At 33.7% G+C, this 20,434-nt stretch overlaps 1 protein-coding gene across 1 annotated transcript in view; it reads left to right on the top strand.

Annotated features, from left to right (window-relative positions):
- TRAPPC9 (trafficking protein particle complex subunit 9) overlaps positions 1-20,434 on the top strand; it is a 1,005,189-nt gene that overhangs the window by 206,424 nt on the left and 778,331 nt on the right. Inside the window, exon 14 of the mRNA XM_044684475.1 lies at positions 8,996-9,122. Coding sequence (XP_044540410.1) covers positions 8,996-9,122 — 127 coding nt within the window. The remainder of the gene's footprint in view (positions 1-8,995; positions 9,123-20,434) is intronic.

Genomic DNA, 20,434 nt, shown 5'->3' with positions numbered 1-20,434 from the left:
ATATATATATATATATGTACATATATATATATATGTGTGTGTAAATCATAGAGATTAGAAGGGTGCCTTTTTGCTCATATGTTTATGTAATGTTAAAATTAATTATTTGAATAAAACATATTTCATTATGAATACATCTGATTCTAGAGATTTTTTAATATAGTTTCATGTTATTTATGACTCATTAAGTTTCTTTTTCTTATGTTGTATTATTTAGATAGTCTATTTCTTCTTTTGTTAATCTTGGTATCATATATTTTTAAGTATTCATGTGTTCATTTCCTATAAGTCATAAGTTTTTAAAATATACAATTAGGCAAAATTGTTTCTAATAATATCCTTTTCAATTGTTGTAAATTTTCCTTTTTGACATTATTATGAATAATTTGATTTTACTCTTACTTTTTAAAAATGAAAAATATTTATCTCAGTTTTATTTTAACATTTTAGCTCTTAGTTTTATTTCTAAATTTAATGGTCTTTTTGATGTGTTATTAATTTTTTTAATTTAAGAATTTCTATAGTGTTATTTTGTTGATTTCAGATTTGTTATTACTTGAGTTTTAAAAAGTGCATGCCCAACTCAATGATTTGTGTTTTCTTTCTTTTGTTGATAAAAGCATTTAGAATTTCCTCAAACTCTAAAGATTCCTAAACTTTTTCAGGTTTCAGTAAATCTTTAGTGTTAGTGATTTTTAATTTTTTTCATAGCACTTTCAGGCAATTGACAGTGCCCTTAGGTAAGAGAAATATCTAATAATTTCATTAACTTAATTGTTAGGTTCAGTCAGCTTGCTAAGCATTTATGTATTGACAATAACAAGTTAGTAGCCATTTGAAAAAAATAATAGACAAATTCAAAGAAAAAGTTATTTTTCTTTCATTAAGAAATAACTACAGCTATTTTACTAGTGAGATATTTGTGCCTGTTGGTCACTGCACCATCTGAAACTTTGGGCTCAGATTGGTCACCCTATCCTTTTTTCCTATTCCACATTGATTTTCAAATGGTATTGACTTCTTATTATAGCAAACCAGTAACTGCTAAAAACTCAATTTTGCAGAGATATGGTATCACAAATAAGAAAGAAATTGTGGCCAAGCAGAAGGTACAAGTAGATAATGACATATTCTAAGTTTTTGAGAATATGGAGAAGCAGAGTTTAGTAAGATCTAATATTGAAACTGAGCTACCTTAAGCTAGTAGTGTAGTTTAAGCATACACTGATGTGTTAAGTATTCCTGTGTTTCCTTTAAAAGTTTAATATATTGGAAGGTGACCCTTTGAGTTCACTGTGGTTTCCTGTGGCAATATTGCATAGTTTGGGAACCAAGGTTTAGAGTTATACATTTTTCCCTCTGAACTGCTTTAGCTGCATCCCATAAGTTTTTGCATGTGGTCTTGTTATTGCCATTTTCTTTGATAAACGTTTCAATTGTTTCTGTAATTTGTTCTTTGACCCACCTATTCTTTAGAATTATGTTATTTAGTCTCTAATTACTGTTAAACTCTTTCCTTAAGGGTTCTTTATCAAATAGGATATTTTATTGCATTATGATTAATATTTTGCTTACTTAATAAACACTTTAATAAGACAGAAGACTAGTAAAGGTTAGGAAAGGGGAGGTAAGTGACTTACCCAGGGTCACACAGAAAGGAAGTGTCTAAAGGTAGATTTGAACCCAGGATCTCCTATTTCAAGGCCTAGCTTTCAATCCTCTGAGCCACCTAGCTGCCCATTCTCCTGTCTTTTAAGATTTTTTTTTCTCCTAAAACCATTATGCTCAAAACTTTGTCATTTTAATTTTTCTCTGTTATACTTAAAGATATTAGGATTCTTATTTTTTATTGACTCCCTTATTAAGGAGTAAATTCATCTCCATATATTAAATTTCACTTAAAAATACATGTACCTTTGAATATCCTTTTTCTTTTGGTTTCTGCATTTCCATTCAGTTTTGGGCATTTAATAAGAAATGCTTAAAATTTTTCTTTTCTGTTAAAAATCCACTTTCCTCTCTGTAGAATTGTACTGTTTTCTCAAATAACTTATTTTTTCCTATTCTATTTTGAAACCCTCTATCTCTTTCCTTTTGGAATACTCTATTCAAAGTGCTCTTCTTTATAGTGGCAGTTACTGTATTGTATAATCCTTATTGTGACTCCTTGGTAGTTGAATTATTTCGGGGGTTGGTTTGAGTATTTTTTACTTCTCCTTGGAAGCTCTAGATTTTGGCTGTGATGTTCCTGACTCTATTCCTTTTAGAATTTCTGGAGATGACCACTGGATTACCCATTTTCACTTTGCTCTCTGGTTTTAAAACTTCTGGGTAATTTTCATTCTTAATATTCTATAATATAGTAAATGGACTTTTTCTTATCATGATTTTTAGAGTCTAAGAATTCTTTACCTCCTTTTGATCTGTTTTCCAGGTCAGTTGTTTTTTATTTTATATTTCTTAAAATTGATAACAAATTAAAATTGTTTTTGTTTTTGATGTTTCTTATTATGTTGTTGAATCATTGTTTTCTACCTGATTCATTCTAATTTTGAGACCATTCATTTATTTTTCTTTTTTATTTGTGTTATTATTTGTTTTTGTTTTTATTTTCATATATAACAAGATAGTATATAACATGATAATATAATATATGTGATTTGTTATAATATGAAATAAATTATAATAAACATGCTCATCAAAGAGAAACAAATTCTCATATTAGCCATGTCCAAAAATCTGTCTTATTCTTTTTTTCTCTAACCATTGTTCTCCCCTCCCCAAGAAGGAAGGTAATATGATATAGGTTATATATATATATATTATTATATAATACACATTTCCCTATTCATCCTGCCATGAAATAAGATATATATTCATTATATTAGAGAAAAATTAATGGAAGAATTAAAGTGAAGAATGTTATGTTTCAGTCTGCATTTGGACTCCATTCATTCCTTTCTATGGCAGTGAATATCCTTTTTTCCCTCATAAAACCTTTGGAGTTGTCCTGGGTCCATGTCATGTCAATAAGTTAAATCATCCACAGTTGATCATTATCATTATGTTTGTTCCCATGTACATTGTTCTTCTGGTTCTGCTCATTTCATTTTGTATTGCTTCATATTTTTTGTAATTATTTTGTCATATCTTATGGCACAATAGTATTCCATTACAAACATATACCAAGCTTGTTCAGCCATTCCCCCATTGATAGAAATCTGTTTTTTTCTAGCTCTTTGCTAGCAAAAAAGAGCCGTTACAAATATTTTAGCACTTATCGTTTCTTTTCCTTTTTCCTTGATCACCTTAGGAAATAAAGTTAATAGAGATATCACTGGGTCAAAAGTTATACACAGTTTTATAACTGTTTGAGAGAATAATTCCAAATTGCTCTCCAGAATGGTTGGGTCAGTTCACAGTTCCACTAAAAGTGAATTAATTTCTAAGACAGATGATAAAGTTTAAAAAATGTACCCCCCCCCCACATAGTCCTGTAGAACAAAGCCAACTACAGGGGTATTTTCTCTCTGTCAGACTTTACCTGAACTGGCAAATTTGCTAAACACTTCAGGATTTTTTCTCTGGGATACTTTCAGATCCATGCATTTCTACATTCTCATAAAATAACCCTTACTTATATAGTATATGGAAATAAAATAAATCATCTCTTTCACTAAGTTTGAAAATGTTCATCTTATTCCCCACCTGCCCACTAACTCTTTGTCAAGGGGCAGAGAGGCAACTTCACTTTGAGTCTTCTGACTGTTCATTTAATTTTTCAGAGTTTGAAGCCATTCAGCATTATATTCCTTTGTGGTTTTTGCTTAAGGTTTTGATCTGATCCTTTTTACTTGTCTCTACATAAGATCATTTGTAAACTTCCATATTTTCTTTCAGTTCATATTTATTATCTTTTACTTTAAAACAATATTATGTTACGATGATATATTCATATACTCCATTTTGTGTAGCTTTTCCCTAATTAATGAATAATTTACTTTGAGTTCTTAATTACTATGAAAAGCACTGATATAAATATGTTTATATATAAGATCTTTCCTCCTGTCTTTGACCTCCTTGGTCAATAACTCAATAGTGTTATTGTAGGATCAGGAAAATATATAGTTTAATGTCTTTTAAAATACAAAATTATTTTTCTTTCAAACAACTGTTACTCAGTTGCATGTATTTTGTTCATATCATTTTATTGTTTAACTATTAGGGAATGACTCTTATTTGATACATATGTGTATCACTTACTATATATCTTGATCTTTTATAGAAATTTTGCTATAAATATTTTTCCAGTTAATAACTTCTTTTCTAATTCCAGGTGCAATGATTTCATTTTGCAAATTCTCTTAAATTTTATGTAATTGAAGATGCTTATATTATATTCTATGATCATTCCTATCTCATCTTTAATTATATATCCTTAAATTATTACAGAATTGGGTCAATCTTTTATATTCAGTCTCTTATTTGCTCTTTTTTTTCATTTTCTGTGTTTTAAAAAAATCTTTATTGGTCAATGAGCTTCCCATGCATCTACAGTATCTTTGGGCTGCTCTTCATTTTCTTCCAAAGTGGGCAGCGAGGTGGCTCTGTGAATGATTGAAAATGACTGAAAAACCTTATTCATAGTTAGTACTCCAAGTTCAAAGATTTCATTAGCTATACTCCTTTCCTCAATTGCTTTGTTCCCTACCTTAAGTCTTAAAGGTATGAGGAGTTTGGGGATTCCCAGGGACAGAGCACTGTCTACATTCAGCCTGCCATAACTTTGGGTTCTTCACTGAATTGCTAATTAATTTATGAAATTGTGAAATGGAGACAGCCATGCCAATTTCTTTGGTTACTTTCAGGACTGTGATGGCATTGGGGAATAATGTTTTAATCACACTTTAATAAAGCACAAAAGGCTTAGAAAATACAGAGATAAACAGTGTAGAAGAAGATATAGAGTAGTAGGGGACAGGGGATGGTATGGTAAAGACAAGTAGGCAGTATTGGGAAGAAAACAGGGAGGATGAGGGGCATAGAGTTAAATCCTGCAACCATGGATTAGAAGTGGGAGCAATTGGCAGCATAGACCCAGATGGAGACAGAAAGTGCTTAGGGGACAGGAATTTGGAATCCCATTTTTATAGGACTTTAGAAGGTGACAAACTAACTCTTATCCATGCCACCTTGAGGTTAGTTTATTAACATATTCACATAATTTCTACGTTATCAGCAATATTTGGCTTATCTGAATGCAGATATCTAGAGCTTATTTGAGGTTTACATATCATATAGGATCAAAGACAAATGACTTCCCTTGATTTTATTACATTGTCTAAGATTGTAATTTTTAGTTACTATATGATACAGTTTGCAAATAATGCTCCTTTGATCTTTGGGAAAGTTTGTATGTAATTTCTAGATTCTCCTTTGCATTCTTCTTGCTATTGTTACTTTATGCCAGCTACTTATAAACTTACTAATAAGAAGGGAGGTAGTCATGGGACCAGTAAAAGATACCCAGTCATGGACCAGTTAGATGCCACAAAGAGAAGAATCAAAAGTTGCTGTTCCTGAAAAAAGAAGCAGCAATAGAACCATTTCAGAGGATTTAAGATTTAGTGTTCTCTGAGGGACATTGTTGAGGAAACATTACAGTGGGTTACTTATTCATTTATGTGTGTACACAGTGCTTTAGTAATATAAGGGACAGAGGGAGAAGGAGAGGGAGGAAGAAGAGAGGGATTTTGGAGATGGGACATCTCTGATCTAGCCCCTTTTAGAAAGATGAAGAACAAATTATATCATATATCATATCACATAAAACATATATATGCATATATATATATCAAAGATCATAGATTACATCACATTATATAGCACACCATGCCATGCTAAACCATGCCACACCACATCACATCACATCACATCTTACATCACATAGGAAGAATTTATCAAGAGCCTACCTACTGTGCAAGACACTCAGTTAAGTTGTGAGGATACAAACACAAAATAGTTTTTATCCTCATGGAGCTACAGTTTAATTTGAGGGGAATGAGAATAACTTGATGATGTGACAATTAATTTATATGAGATAATTTTTTCTCCTTCCTGATTTGGTAGTGTTTTTACCCACTAAGCACAGGAAAAATGTTTCATTACTTTTTTTGCTTTATTAATGTTATTAGTTGGGCAAAAAAGATAATTACGTTACTATAAAGGTAAAATTGTTCCTTTTATTTATTCAGCAAAAACTTATACAAATGTTTGTTGTGAATAAGTTGCTTGGCACTTAGATATACACAAAAACAAAACAGACACGATCCCCATTCTCATTAGATTTATGGTCTAAAAGGGGACTTAATATATGGATACAAGGAACACAAGATAAATTAGAATATGATGGACTCATATAAGTAATATAAAGTGCTTTAAGACTAATGAAGGGAAAAGATTATTTCTAGCTATTAAGGAATTAAGAATATATAGTATATAATGGAACCATCAATGTATTTTCAGTAGTAGGAGAACTTGGTCTAGGTTCTTTTAGCTAACTTACTCTGGCACCCTGGACAAGACTTTTTACTTCTCAGGGCCTCTTTGTACAACTATAAAGTACCAGGGAGGGATACATGGGCAGATTTCTAGTTCCCTCCCACCTTAATGTTTTATAATGCTCTTTGGAAAGGTTTTATGGAAGGGGAAGAACTTTATTTGGGCCTTGAAGTATTTAAGTCAGTTTAGAAACATATATTAAGAACCTACTAATAATCAGGCACTGTGCTTAAAGAAAAAAAATTATTCACTGCCCTTAAGAAGGTTATATTCTATTTGTTAGGTGACTGGGGGAGAGGGTATAACCTATACACAGATAAAGTAGAGACAAACCCAAAATAATTTCAAGATAGGGAATCAATAGTTGAGATACTACTAAAAAGTTCTCTTAAATGTAGAGCTTTAGTTAAGTTTGGAAAAGATCTAGGTCTTGTAAGAGAGCTGAGAGCATTCTAGGAATTGGGCACCTTTTGTGATACTGTGTGGAGAATGGAGATGGCATGTAATTTACAGGGAACAACATGAGGTGCAATGTCACATATATGTCAGTTCTGCTAGAATATAGTGTAAAAGGATGAGGGGGAATACTATGTGATTTGTTTGAACCTTGATTGTGAAGGAATTTCAGTGTTATTAGAAGGACACACACACACACACACACACACACACACACACACACACACACACACATATATATTTTCCCAAATATAACAGAGAACCAGTTAAGCTTTTCAGCTGGGGAGTGCTGTGGTTATGTGTGTGCCTTTTTCTTTGGGGGTGGGGGAGGCATATTGAGTCTCTGTATCTCATTCTGGCTGGAAACATAGTAGTTGATTATGGGCTGACCCGATTCCTGAATTACACAGAAACTTTGCCCTGCTTCATTTATGATTCAGGCAGGTTCATTATCCCTTAGGAAGCTTGGTTCTAGAACCTCTCTACTTACTAAATCAAGTTATATGCTAGCCTTAGCTTCACTAATAGTAAAGACCACAGGCATGTGCTGTTGTAATTATCTGGCCATCTTTGTGCTTTAAGAATATCAGTTTATCAGTTGTGAGGAGGATAGTTTGATCAAGGAAGTGGCTGATGCACAGACTGCAATTTGGAAGCTAATAGTAGAGATGAAAGGTTATAAGAACCTATATAAAGGGAGAGAGACATATATTGGTAAGAGATTTCATTGTAGTAGAATCAACAAGACTTGGCAATTGATTAGCTTGAGGATGAAATGAGAATGAAGAGGAAAGGTTAATTACTAGATTAAGAACCTGTGTTTTGGTACCCTTGAAGCAAATAGAGACGAGGAGTAGTAGTTATTTAAAGGGAAAGATAATAAAGTTTGTGTCAGATATGTTGTTTTTGAGATACCTGTGGGACATCCAGATGCATGTCACCCAGACATTAAAGAGATAAGGATTAGAATTCAGGATAGAGATGAAATATGAATGTGTGAATTTGGGTGCCATCTGCATAGAGATGAAGGATGAAATCATGGGAGTTGATGGGATCTGGAACGTCCAGGATTTAGCCCTAGAATTCAGCAATGCAGAGAAAGTAGGATATGGATGAAGTGTCTTCATTGGAGATTAAAAAGGATTAGTCATAGAGAAAGTGATACAGGAAGGAAAATGTTAAAATTTAAATGTTAAAAAAAGATTAAAATTAATATGCAAAAGCTAAGTATTATTTTTTATAAAGTTTTATTAATAATAAACTAACATAAAAAACTAGAGTGAAAAAGTGCTAACTCAGCCATACTCATAGAGAAGAGAGGAAGAGAGGCAGAGCCTCAGAATTTATACAAATGTGACCACGAGACGTGGTTGAGAGATTAAAAGGAATTTGGGGAAATACTAAGGGACTTCTGGGGGATGAAGTCCAAGGGTTCAAAATCTCCATTTATACAGAAATCCATAAAGAAGGAGGTAGTTCAAAGTGCCTAATGTTGTAGGAAGGCTTAAAGGAGACCATTGGATTTCGCAACAAAGAAATCATTGATGACTTCAGAGAAAGCAATGTCTGCTGAGTAGTGTGAGGATGAAAGGCTTGAGAAGTAATTGGAAAAATGTAGATAATATTTTCTAGGAGTTTAGCTGTAAAAAATAGAGGAGATATATGACATTAACTTGAGAGACAGAATATTTAGGCATCAATATATGAAGATGGGAGAGGATGGAAGGATTATTTTGTATGAATCATAATCTTTTCCTCTATTCAAAGTGTCTTAAAAGCTATATAAAAAAACTTTTATGCTATATTAGTCATTGTGGATACTTGTAAAAATCTTCCTTCAGCTGATTATTTTTGTTCATCTTTTGATAGATCTTCAGTTTTAGTAAATCCTCTTACTACTAGGCTCAATGTAAACCAAAATGACAACCTGTTTAAGCATTGTCTCTTACACAATTTTACACAATTTTCTCTGTTTTAGGGTCTCCTCACAAGTGGAGTGGAATTTGAATCTCTTCCTGCAGCTCTTTCTCTCCCTGCTGAATCTGGACTTTATCCAGTGACACTAGTTGGTGTCCCTCAGAGTACAGGACAGATTACTATTAATGGTAAGGACTCTTTACTTTGTTGTTTTAGGAGTTTGCTGTGTGTGAATAGGAGGGATAAGTCATTCTGTTTGACTGGAACAAAGAATTCATGAAGGGGTGGTATATTAAAGGTACTGTCAGATTGTGGAGTGACTTGAATGCCAACCTAGTAAACTAAGATTACCTATATAGTAGGCATTAGGATTTTGAGCAAAGGGGTGATATAACTGGCTCATGAGAAGGGTAAATTTGATAGACTTTTTTTTTTAAACCCTTACCTTCCATCTTGGAATCAATACTGTGGTTTGGTTTCAAGACAGAAGAGTGGTAAGGGCTAGGCAATGGGGGTTAAATGATTTGCCCAGGGTTATAACAGCTAGGAAGTGTCTGAGGCCAGATTTGAAACCATGGACCTCCCATCTATAGGCCTGACTTTCAATCCACTGAGCCACCTAGTTTCCCCCAATCTGGTAGATTTTGTACAATTGATTGGTAAAAGATGGAAGTAGATACTATATAGAGAAAAGTGATAGGACTTATGAAAAGATATGATGTAAGAGATGGAAAGATAAGGTCCAAAATATCAAGATTTTTAATATGGATACTGGCAGAATGCTTGTAATATATCTAAAAAGAAGAAAAGTAGGATTCATGATTCTTACCATGGTACTTATTTTTTAATCATGGACTTTTCTCCATAAGAAATGGCAAGTTGAATATAACATTTTATGACCTCTTGTACTCTTTTTTTCATTTTGCCTGGCTTAAAATTTTTTTTAAATTTTATTATTTTTCTTTTAGTAGCCCTCATAACAAATATGCATAGTTAAGCAAAAATAAAAAATCCATATTTGGCCATGTCCAAAAATTATGTTCTCTTTCTGCATCTTAAGACTGTCACCTCTCAGTTAGAAAGTAGGTAAGACACTTGATCATTGGTCCCTGGAATCATGGTTGGGCACTGCATTGATCAGATTTATTAAAAATTTCAAAGTTGATTATCCTGACAGTGTTGTTATTGTTATATAAATCATTATCCTCATTCTACTTACTGCCCTCTGTATCAGAATATACAAGTTTTCTCAGGTTCTCTTAAACCATTGTTTTTGTCATTTCTCATATACTTTTATATTTAAAAATAATAAATGCCGATATTAAGAGGAAAACTAATATTTTATTTAGGCCCATCTTGGTAGAATAAAATAGACCACGCTCCTTTTGCTAAGTTCTAGTTTCAAACTTCCCACCAGTCTGTACCTTCTCCCATCTTGTCTATGTAGCAAAAGAGAGCTGTCTCAAGCCCGACCTCCAAATTTAAGCCACGCTCTACATTGGTTCACGTTGGTTGACATCATCACGTCAAAACCAGAAACCCATTGAATCATGGAAAATGTAGTTTCAAAGTCCCCCAAATGTCCACAGGAAGTTTGTCATTTAAAAGCTCAAATGAGCCCCAAATACCTCTAAATGGAACCCCCAGAAATTCTAAATAACACAATACAATAGTATTCTTTAATTCAGAATCCATGTGTTCATCCATTTCCTAGTTTATGAGCACTTCCTTAATTTTCTGTTCTTTACCACTACAAAAAGTGCTGTTTTAAATATTTTAAAACACATATATCTTTCTCTTTCTTTGTTCTCTTTGTAACATAGGCCTCACAGTGGGATCAATGAATTTAAAGGTGTAGTGGATTTTTGTACATAGTTTCAAATTGCATTCCCGAGTGGCTATACCAGTTCACTATTCTTTCCCAAAGTGCACTGATGTGCTTATTTTCCTGCATTCCCTCTAATATTTGGCCTTTTCCCTCTTTTTTCCTTCTTTGCTAGTCTAATGGTTGCATAGAACCTGAGAATTCCTTTGATTTAGAGCATTTTTTTAAATATGACTGTTGATAGTTTCAATTTCTTCCTTTGCTAATTTTCTGTTCATAACCTCTAACCATTTATATAAGGTGTTTTGTTTACTGCATCCCTTTAAACTTCATTTATAGATTGTTAGAATTTTATTGTTGAAATTATTCCCATTTTACCAATGAATAAACTGAGATCTAAAAATGACTTGCCTGGGTTCATATAGCTCGCTAGAGCTAAAGCTTATGATAGAACCTAGATTTTCTGACTTTTTAAAACAGTGCCCTGGTGGATATTACTCCAACTCTTATTTTTCTTTTCTCAAGTTATTTTCATTAATCATGAACATATCCAAGTTTTCTTATCTTGATCAAATCTTTTATTGACTCCCTCTTTTCTACTTTTAATGAGTCAGTAACTATTATAAGTGTGCTATTTACACTTTCTAAAAGTCATTACCACCTGTTCTGTCCATTTTGAACACTTTTCACTCTGACTTCTGGCTTCCCCACTGCCATGTACTGAAGGTTATAATTTTCATTACTCATTAAATGATTTTTCTCACTTCTTATATCTTTGACCCTGTTTGCTGTATTTGACAGTCTGGGTCACCACTTTTCCTCTAAAGCTGTTCTTTCCTTATCCTTCTATAAAACTTTGCTCCTATCATTGCTCTCCTACCTCTCAGATTCCTTTTTCCTAGGCTTTTCCCAAGATTCTTTTCTCTCTGCTTTGCAACAGTGGATCTCAAGATCGTATTCATGGCTGTCTTCTTGTTTTTCTTTTGTGCTCTCTCTTTTGAAGAGCATATCTTTTCTCTTGACTGAAGTCATCATTTCTAAACTGATTCTTAAAAATTTTCTCTCCAGACTAGACCTCTTAGTCCCCTCTCTCTGTCTTCTGTCATTCGTTTGAATTAAAGAAATAGTTCTTAAACACCAGCACTTATCAAAACCAGAGGTATTGTGACTAAGTAGCTAAAGAACTAAGAGTTTGGAAGATCTGCATTCAAGTGCTCTCTCTGGCATAAACAAGCTATTTAACCTGTACAAATCATATAACTACTAGTGTCCTCTCTCCCAAACTACCTGGATTTTATTTATTCATGAGTATGTGTGTGTGTTTATTTATTAACTCCTTATTAATGCTGCATATATTTTTACATGTACTTTTCTTCCTCATATAAACTCTTAAAACAGAGAAAGAAAACTGTATGCCAATATCCCTAGTGAATATTGCTGCAAAAAGTTCAAATAAAATATTAGCAAAGATTCTACAGTATCATATCACAATGATTATATACTACAACTAGGTTAGATTTGTTCCGGGAATATAGGATTGGTTTAATTTTAGAAAAACTACAGAATCTACCACTTTAAAATAATAATAATAATAATAATAATAATAATAATAATAATAATAATAATAATAATAATAATAATCACGAACATATTCATCCAAAACTTTTGACAAAATACATCCTTTTTTTTAAAAAAACAATGGGAAACATAGGAATAAATGGACCCATTTTTACATGGCAAATATGTAATGGAGATAAAGTAGAGATCAAGAATGAAGTAAGGATGTTCTTTGTTATCATTTCTATTTGACACAGTATTAGAAATGCTGGCTATAGTAATAAACAAGAAACAAAAATTGAGAGTATAAGCATAGGAAAAGAAGAAACAAAATTACCACTTTTTGCAAATAATAGTCAAATGAAAATTAATTGAAGCAGTAACTTCAGCAAAGTTTCAGGATATAAAATAAATCCTCAAAAATCAACAGAATTTCTGTATGATCTCAATAAAACCCAATGAGAAGAGATAAAAGGGAAATTGCTTTTTAAAATGACAACAGGACTAGGAAATGCTTTGGGAGTCTACTTAACCAGGATACTCAAAAGAACTTAAATGAATACAACTATAAAACATTGTTTATGAAAATAAAGATAGGTCAAAACAATTAGAGAAATAGTAATTGTTCAATATAGTAAAATGACAATACTACTCTAATTTACTTATTCAGCACCATATCAATCAAACTGTCAAAGTATTATTTTGTAGAGCTAGAAAAAGGAATAACAAAAAGTCAATATTCTCAAGGGAAATAATGAAAAAAGTGGGAAAAGAGTCTAGGAATATCAGATCTCAAATTGGTTAAAAGGTAGTAATTATTCAAATGATTTAGTACTGGTTAAGAAATAGAGAGGTAGAATGGAACAGATAGATGTACACATACAAAAGTTCAACAGACTCTAAATTGTTAGCTACTGGGGTAATTTGATAAAAAAATAACTGGGAAAATTGTATTCCAATATGGCAGAAATTAAGTTTAAACCAAAACCTAACACCATACAACAAAAGAAGCTATACATACGCAGCTGTAACTGAATGATATGTAGGCTAGCTATAAAAGATCACATCATGAACAATTTAGAATAAGGGTCAGCAGAGTGTGATCCAAAGGCCAAATCCTGCTCTCCCCCTGTTTTTTGTATGGCCAGTGACCTAAGAATGGTTTTTACATTTTAAGATACAAACTTGTTTGTATAAAAAAGAAAATGTAAATTTATTTTAAAATGCCAAAATTATTCTTAGCTTCTTAGGCTATATAAAACAGGTGGTAGCAACAGTTTGCTGACCAATAATTTAGAAGAATAAGGAATAAATTACTTTGTAGATCTCAGAAGAGAGGGGACAAGATCATAATTAAACAAAGGATAGAGCTGATCACAGAATATAAAATGGACAGTTCCGATTACATAAAATTAAAGAAGATTTTGCACAAACAAATCCAGTGCAGCCAAAATTAGACAGGAAAAAAATTAGATTGGAAAAAAAATCTTTCAACAAGTTTCTCTAATAAAGTTTTACTTTAAAGCCAAGTCAACAAACATTTATTTAACACTTTCCAGATATTAGGCTTTGTATTAAGCACTTGAGAATACCCTTACAAGTAGAAAGAAAGATGGTCCCTTTCCTGGAGGAGCTTGCATTCTAATGGGGGAAGACAACATAGAGAAAAAGCTGAAAAAGCATATGGAGACCATGTAGAGTAAGGCCCATAAGGGCATTTTGGAGAAAAGAGAACAGGTTTTTCCAAGATATGTAAGAAATTGATTCAAATTCATGAGAATTAAGAGCCAGTTCCTTGTTGATAAATACTCTAAGGATAAGAACTGACAATTTTCAAAGGAAGAAATTCAAGCCATGAGTAGCCATTTGAAATAATGCTCCAAATCAATAGATAAGTGTAAATTAAAGGAACTGTGAGGTTCCACTTGACACGTCACATTGGTAAAACTGATAATAATAGAAAATGACATGTTGAAGAGGCTATGATAAAATAGACAAATCACTGTATTGTTGGTGGGTTGGTCTAGCCATTCTGGAAAGCAATTTAGAATTATGCCACCCAAATTACTCAACTGTTTCTCCTTTGACTTAGTGATACCACTGTTATACCTTTTCCCTCAAAACAACCCTATATGTATAAAAATATTTATAGCAGTTCTTTTTATTATGATAAAGATGTATTAACTAAGGGAGAAAGTGCCCAATAATTGGAAAATGGTAGAATAAATTGTGGTGTAAGGTTGGAATGTAATAATATTATGCTTTTAGAAATGAAGAGAAACCTAGGAAGACCTATATAAAAAATACAGAGTGAAGTGAGTAGAACTAGAACAATTTGTGCTGTAATAATCAATATTAATTGAAGTTCTTATATTTTTCCAAAAATAAATAATTTTGAAAGAATTAATAATTCTGATCACAGAAATGATCAACCACAATTTCATGGAACTCATGAAGAACACTGCCTAACTCCTGACATGGAAATATGATGCATTAATATATAAAAGGAGAAACGCTTTTTTGGATGGACCAATGTGGGGATTTGTCTTGGTTGGACTATTCTTTTATGATACAAGGGTTTTGTATTTCTTTTTCCTTTTTGTTGGTTCTGGGGGTGGTAAGGAGAGAGAAAAAAATAACGCTTGATAACTGAAAAAAAACTTTTAAAAAGTGAAAATAAAGACTTAGTCAATAGGGATTATTTTATTTTTTTGTGCTTTTATCCCTAGAATCTACCATCATGTTTGGCCCACAAACAGGTGCTTAATGTTTTTATTTTTTAGTTGTTTTTACTTGTTTCTCACTCTTTGTGACCCCATTTGGCATTTTCTTGGCAGAGATGCTAGAGTTATTTGCCTTTTCCTTCTCTAGCTCTTTTTTACAGATGAGGAAACTGAGGCAAATTGGGTTAAGTGACTTGCTGAGAGTTAAACAGTGGTCAGATTTGAACCCAGATGATTCTTCCTGAATCCAGTCTGGGCACAATATCCATTGAACCACTAGGTACTTAATTTATAATTGGTTGTTATAATTGGTTGATTCTTAGTGCTCTAAGCAGCTTAATAAGACTACAAGTTACAGACCAAGTGCTAATCTTCATTGGTCAGCAGATTTTCCTTGGTAGGAGATCCCTATACCATTGAATCCACAGGTCTGATTTCCTCTCTCAATAACCACCCCTATTACCCCTTCAAAAAAAAAATCAGAATCATAGAATTTCCAAGTTGGAGAGAATCTTAAAGGTCATTTTTTTCAACTTATATTTGAATATCTGTGAATCCCTTCTGTAGCATATCTACTGACTTTGCGTATTCATACTTCGAAATGCAGGAATCTACTACCATGTAAGACAACTTACTTCACTTCTGAATAGCTTTAATTTTTAGAAGATTTTAGTTACTGATGACTTAAATTTGCCTTTATAAAACTTTTACTCATTGCTCCTCATTCTACTTTTTGGAACTAAACTTAAGAAGTCTGATTTTTCTCCCATATGACTGCCTTTCAAATATTTGAAGAGATCAAGAATATATCCTTTAAGCGTTTTCTAAATATCTCTTATTCCTTCCAGTGATCTTTATATGCCATGAATTAAAAGACTAGCCATCCTGGTTTCTTTCCTTTGTATATTCTTCAGCTTATGCCCTTCCTAAAATAGAGTGGCCAGAAGGGAACATAATCAAGATATGTTCTGACCAGGGCTGAGGACAGCAGGACAATTACCTCCTTCTTCTTGGATTCTATCTTCTTTAAAGACATGATTGCTTTAGCTTCCTTACCCGGATACCATATCACATTGGTGTTTTGCATTGAGATTGCATGCCAGTTATACCCTAGATATTTCTCATATAAATCACTGAATAGCCATGCTTTTCTCATCTTTTATTGGAGTGATGGATTGTTTTGAACTCAAAGACTTTGCATTCTTTCTAATTGAATTTTTCTTTTTTAATTTTAAACCCTTAACTTCTGTGTATTGACTTATAGGTGGAAGAATTGGTAAGGACTAGGCAATGGGGGTCAAGTGACTTGCCCAGGGTCACACAGCTGGGAAGTGTCTGAGGCCGGATTTGAACCTAGGACCTCCCGTCTCTAGGCCTAGCTCTCAATCCACTGAGCTACCCAGCTGCCCCTTTCTAATTGAATTTTATCTCTTTCAATCTGTACGGGTGTGTTCTGTTTTTTCAAGGTCTTTTTGAATTCTGACTTCCGTTTTCTAGTGTGTTACTATTCCCTTCCAACTTTGTGGTACTTGCAAATGTTAACATGCCACTTATGCTTTGGTCCATATTGATAAAATATCAAATAGTTCAGGGCCAAATAAAGCCTGGAGATGTTCAGCTAGAGAATTCAACTTGACAAAACCATTATTGATTACTCTTTGGTTCAGCCATTCAACCATTTCAAAATTTGTTTAATTTTACTCTGATCTAGCCTGTTTTTCTTTCTCTTTTCCCTAAGAGTAGCATAAGACATTTTCCCAAGTACTTCAGTTTTGTCATATGCTAATCATGCGTTTCCCTCTAGTACTTTTTACTGGATCCTCTTCTCTTCAATTAATAATCAATCAGTCTTTGTTAAACTATGTGCCAGGCAATGTGCTAAGCACTGGGGATTCAAAAAAAGTTTAAAAGACAGTTCCTGTCCTCAAGAAACTTAAAATTCATTTAATTTTCCCTCTCTACTACTTTACTTGATGATCTCATTAACTCCCATGGAATTAATTATTATTTCTATGTAGATAATTCTCTATGTATAACCCTTTCCTCTCCACCTCCAATATCCCATTTCTAATTGTCTATTGGACATCCCAAATTGGATGTCTCATAGACATCTTTTTTTAAAAACCCTTTTACTTTCCATCTAGAATCACTGTAATATAGTAATTCCAAGATGGAAGAATGGTAAGAGTTAGGCACTGACTTGCCCAGGGTTACACTGCTAGGATGTATCTGAGGCCAGATTTCAACTCAGGACCTCCTATCTCTAGACCTGGCTCCCAGTTCTCTGAGCCACCTGTCATAGCCATCTTAAACTCAACCTCTTCAAAATTTAACTCATTGTGTTCCCTTTCTTCTTTGGTAAAGCCCTCTCATATCATAATTGCTTTATTAATGTTGATGCACCATCATCTTTTCAGTCATTGAGAATTGAAACCCAGGTGTCATTCTTTACTTTTTATTCACACTTTCTCCCTGTCTAATCTGTTTCTTTTCTTTTCTTTTTTTTTTTTTAATAACCCGTACCCTTCCGTCTTAGAGTCAATAATGTATATTGGCTCCAAGGCAGAAGAGTGGTAAGGGTAAGCAATGGGGGTCAAGTGACTTGCCCAGGGTCACACAGCTGGGAAGTGTCTGAGGCCAGATTTGAACCTAGGACCTCCTGTCTCTAGGCCTGGCTCTCAATCCACTGAGCTCCCCAGCTCCCCTCTCTAATCTGATTCTATTCTATCCTCTGACATTGCTGCTATGTTGATACAGACCCTCATTACCTATGCTTAGGCTATTGCAATAGCTTGCTGGTTAGTCTTTCCACCTCACATTTCTGCTCATTTCATTCCATCTTCCACTTAGATGACAAACTGGTCTTCCTAAAACACAGGTCTGATTATATTAATCCTCCACTCTACCATTGTCCCATCAGCCCCTTTCCCATTCAGTATACTGTAGTGGCTCTGGGATTGAATGTAAACTCTCTTAGTCTTTTAAATCCTTTCATCACCTACTATCTTCCTATCATTTCAGTCTTCTTACACCTTACTTTCCCACTACATACTCTATATTTCAGTAACATGGGCCATCTTGCTGTTTTGTGCACAAAGCTGGCCATGTCCTAAGTGCATTTTCACTGTGGATTAAAGTGGATTAATTGGATTTTAAGTGGATTAAAAAAAACTGATGAGATTGTTATAAAATGAACTAATCCAACTTCAAAAAGGAGAGAGGAAAACCAAACTGTTCATGTAAAAATAGAAAGGAGAACTTATAACAATTGAAGAAGAAATAAAGGAAAATATTAGAAATTATTTTGAGGTATGTAGCAGACAGATAACTTAAAAGGAAGTGGACAAATGCTTACAAAAATATGAACTAGACTATTTAAATAACCTCTTATCTGAAAAATAAATTGAACAAACTATAAATTAAGCCCCAAAGAAAAATCTCTACATCCAGATGGTTTAAAAAGTAAACTCTATTAAACATTCAAAGAATGATTATTTCAAGTACTGTATAAACTTTCTGCAATCATAAGAAGGCATCTTTCCATTCTCTTTCTGTGATATGCTTTTTATACCTTAAAGAGGGGAAGACAAAGCAGAGAAAGAAAACTATAGATCAACTGAAGCTGTTAGGTGATGCCTTTCCAAATGTTCTCCAAATATATACCAGATATACTCCAAATAACTCTCCAAAGTAACCAATGATTTCACATAGACATTTTGACCTTATCTTCATCCTCATTCTTCTTGATCTTCCTGTGTCTTTTGACATTGTCGATCAGCATCTCCTAAATATTCTTGGTTTTCATGAAAATGCCATCTTGGTCCTCCTGTTGTCTGAATGTTTCTCAATCTTTTTTGTTGGATCTTTATGCAGTGTTATAGGGAAATCATGAGAAAGGAGGAAATACTGAAAAGCAGAGACAGGGAAGATTCCAGAACCCTGGAGAGTGAGTTTCTCCAGGGACAGTTGAACTTTCTCTTTTGAGGGAGACAGTGTGTGGACTTCTCCTGTAAGCAGTTTATCTCCTTGGAAGTGGTTGAGTGTGTGTCTGGACTCCTCAGGTGGACTGAGTGGGTTAGACCATTAGTCCCCTTCCTTGTGGCTATTCATCTGGTTTCTGTTTGTTTCCTGATACTTCTGTTCTTCTGGGACACTTAGCAAACTTCTGAAGACAACTGTCAGTGAGAATCTCTCCCTTTTGACCCTTTGGACCTGCTTACCATACAGCCTGTTTCTGTACTCTAGTTATCATCAAAGCGGGGGAAATTTTGTTTAGTGAGGTACTGGGATCTTTAAGTAGAGAGAGATAGTATATTTAGAGCAGTTACATCCTACTAAAACAACTACTGAATTTTTGTGGGAGGCTTATTTATATAAAGTAGTCAGATTGTCCCAATCCTCTTCCCTTTCTGTCCTTGTTTTAATAAACCCTGGTTTACATCATTGTGGGTATCCTGGTTTGCCTTCCCAAGCCTGTGTACTTCTGATATTGGCCCTAATAACTTAGTTAAGCCTGCACCATCAGGCTACCCAAATTCACACATATTTTTATTTCAGAATAGCCCATTCACTAATAATGCATGTCCCCACAAGATTCTGTACTATACCTTTCCTTATTTGCTTCCCTCTCATTTTGTGATCTCATCAGCTTCCATAGTTTCAACCATTATTTTTGGGCAGATGATTCTAGCCCTAGTCTCTTTTGTGGGCCTTAGTCTGGCACTTCAAAATTTCTTTTGGCTATCTTAAATGGAAAGTTCCATAGGTATCTCTAATTCAACCTCTCCAAAGCAAAGCTCATATTTCTCCCTAAACTTTCCCTCCTTTCTACCTTCTCTGTTATTGTTATTAGTTATAGTAACCTTAATGTTATTCTTGACTTTTCAGTTGTACTCATCCCATATATCAAATGTATTGCCAACTTTTTCTCCTTTCACAAGATTTCTTACATATCTCCTTTTTTTCATTCACATAGATAGGACCCTAGTACAGGTTCTCATTCCTCTTTCTTAGACTGTTGAACCATTACTCTCATTGCTTTAAGCTTTCTCTACTCTAATCCATCTTTTACTTAGGTACCAAACTTTTCTAGAGTGAATGTCTGACCATATTACTCTCTGTATTCCCAATAAACTAATGGCACTGTTATCTCCAGGGTCAAATATAAAACCCTGTCTTTTTTTAAACCCTAACTTTCTGTCTTGGAAACAATACTGTATATTGACTCCAAGGCAGAAGAGCAGTAAGGGCTAGGCAATGGGGGTTAAGTGACTTGCCCAGAGTCACACCTAGGAAGTTTCTGAAGCCAAATTTGAACCAAGGACATCCCATCTCTAGGCCCTTCTCTCTCTCTCTCTCTCTCTCTCTCTCTCTCTCTCTCTCTCTCTCTCTCTCT

The sequence above is a fragment of the Gracilinanus agilis genome, chromosome 1, assembly GCF_016433145.1.
Source record: "Gracilinanus agilis isolate LMUSP501 chromosome 1, AgileGrace, whole genome shotgun sequence".
Classification (NCBI taxonomy): Eukaryota; Metazoa; Chordata; class Mammalia; order Didelphimorphia; family Didelphidae; genus Gracilinanus; species Gracilinanus agilis.
The sequence above is the reverse complement of the archived record's forward strand: the minus strand, read 5'-3'. Positions and strand labels throughout refer to the sequence as shown.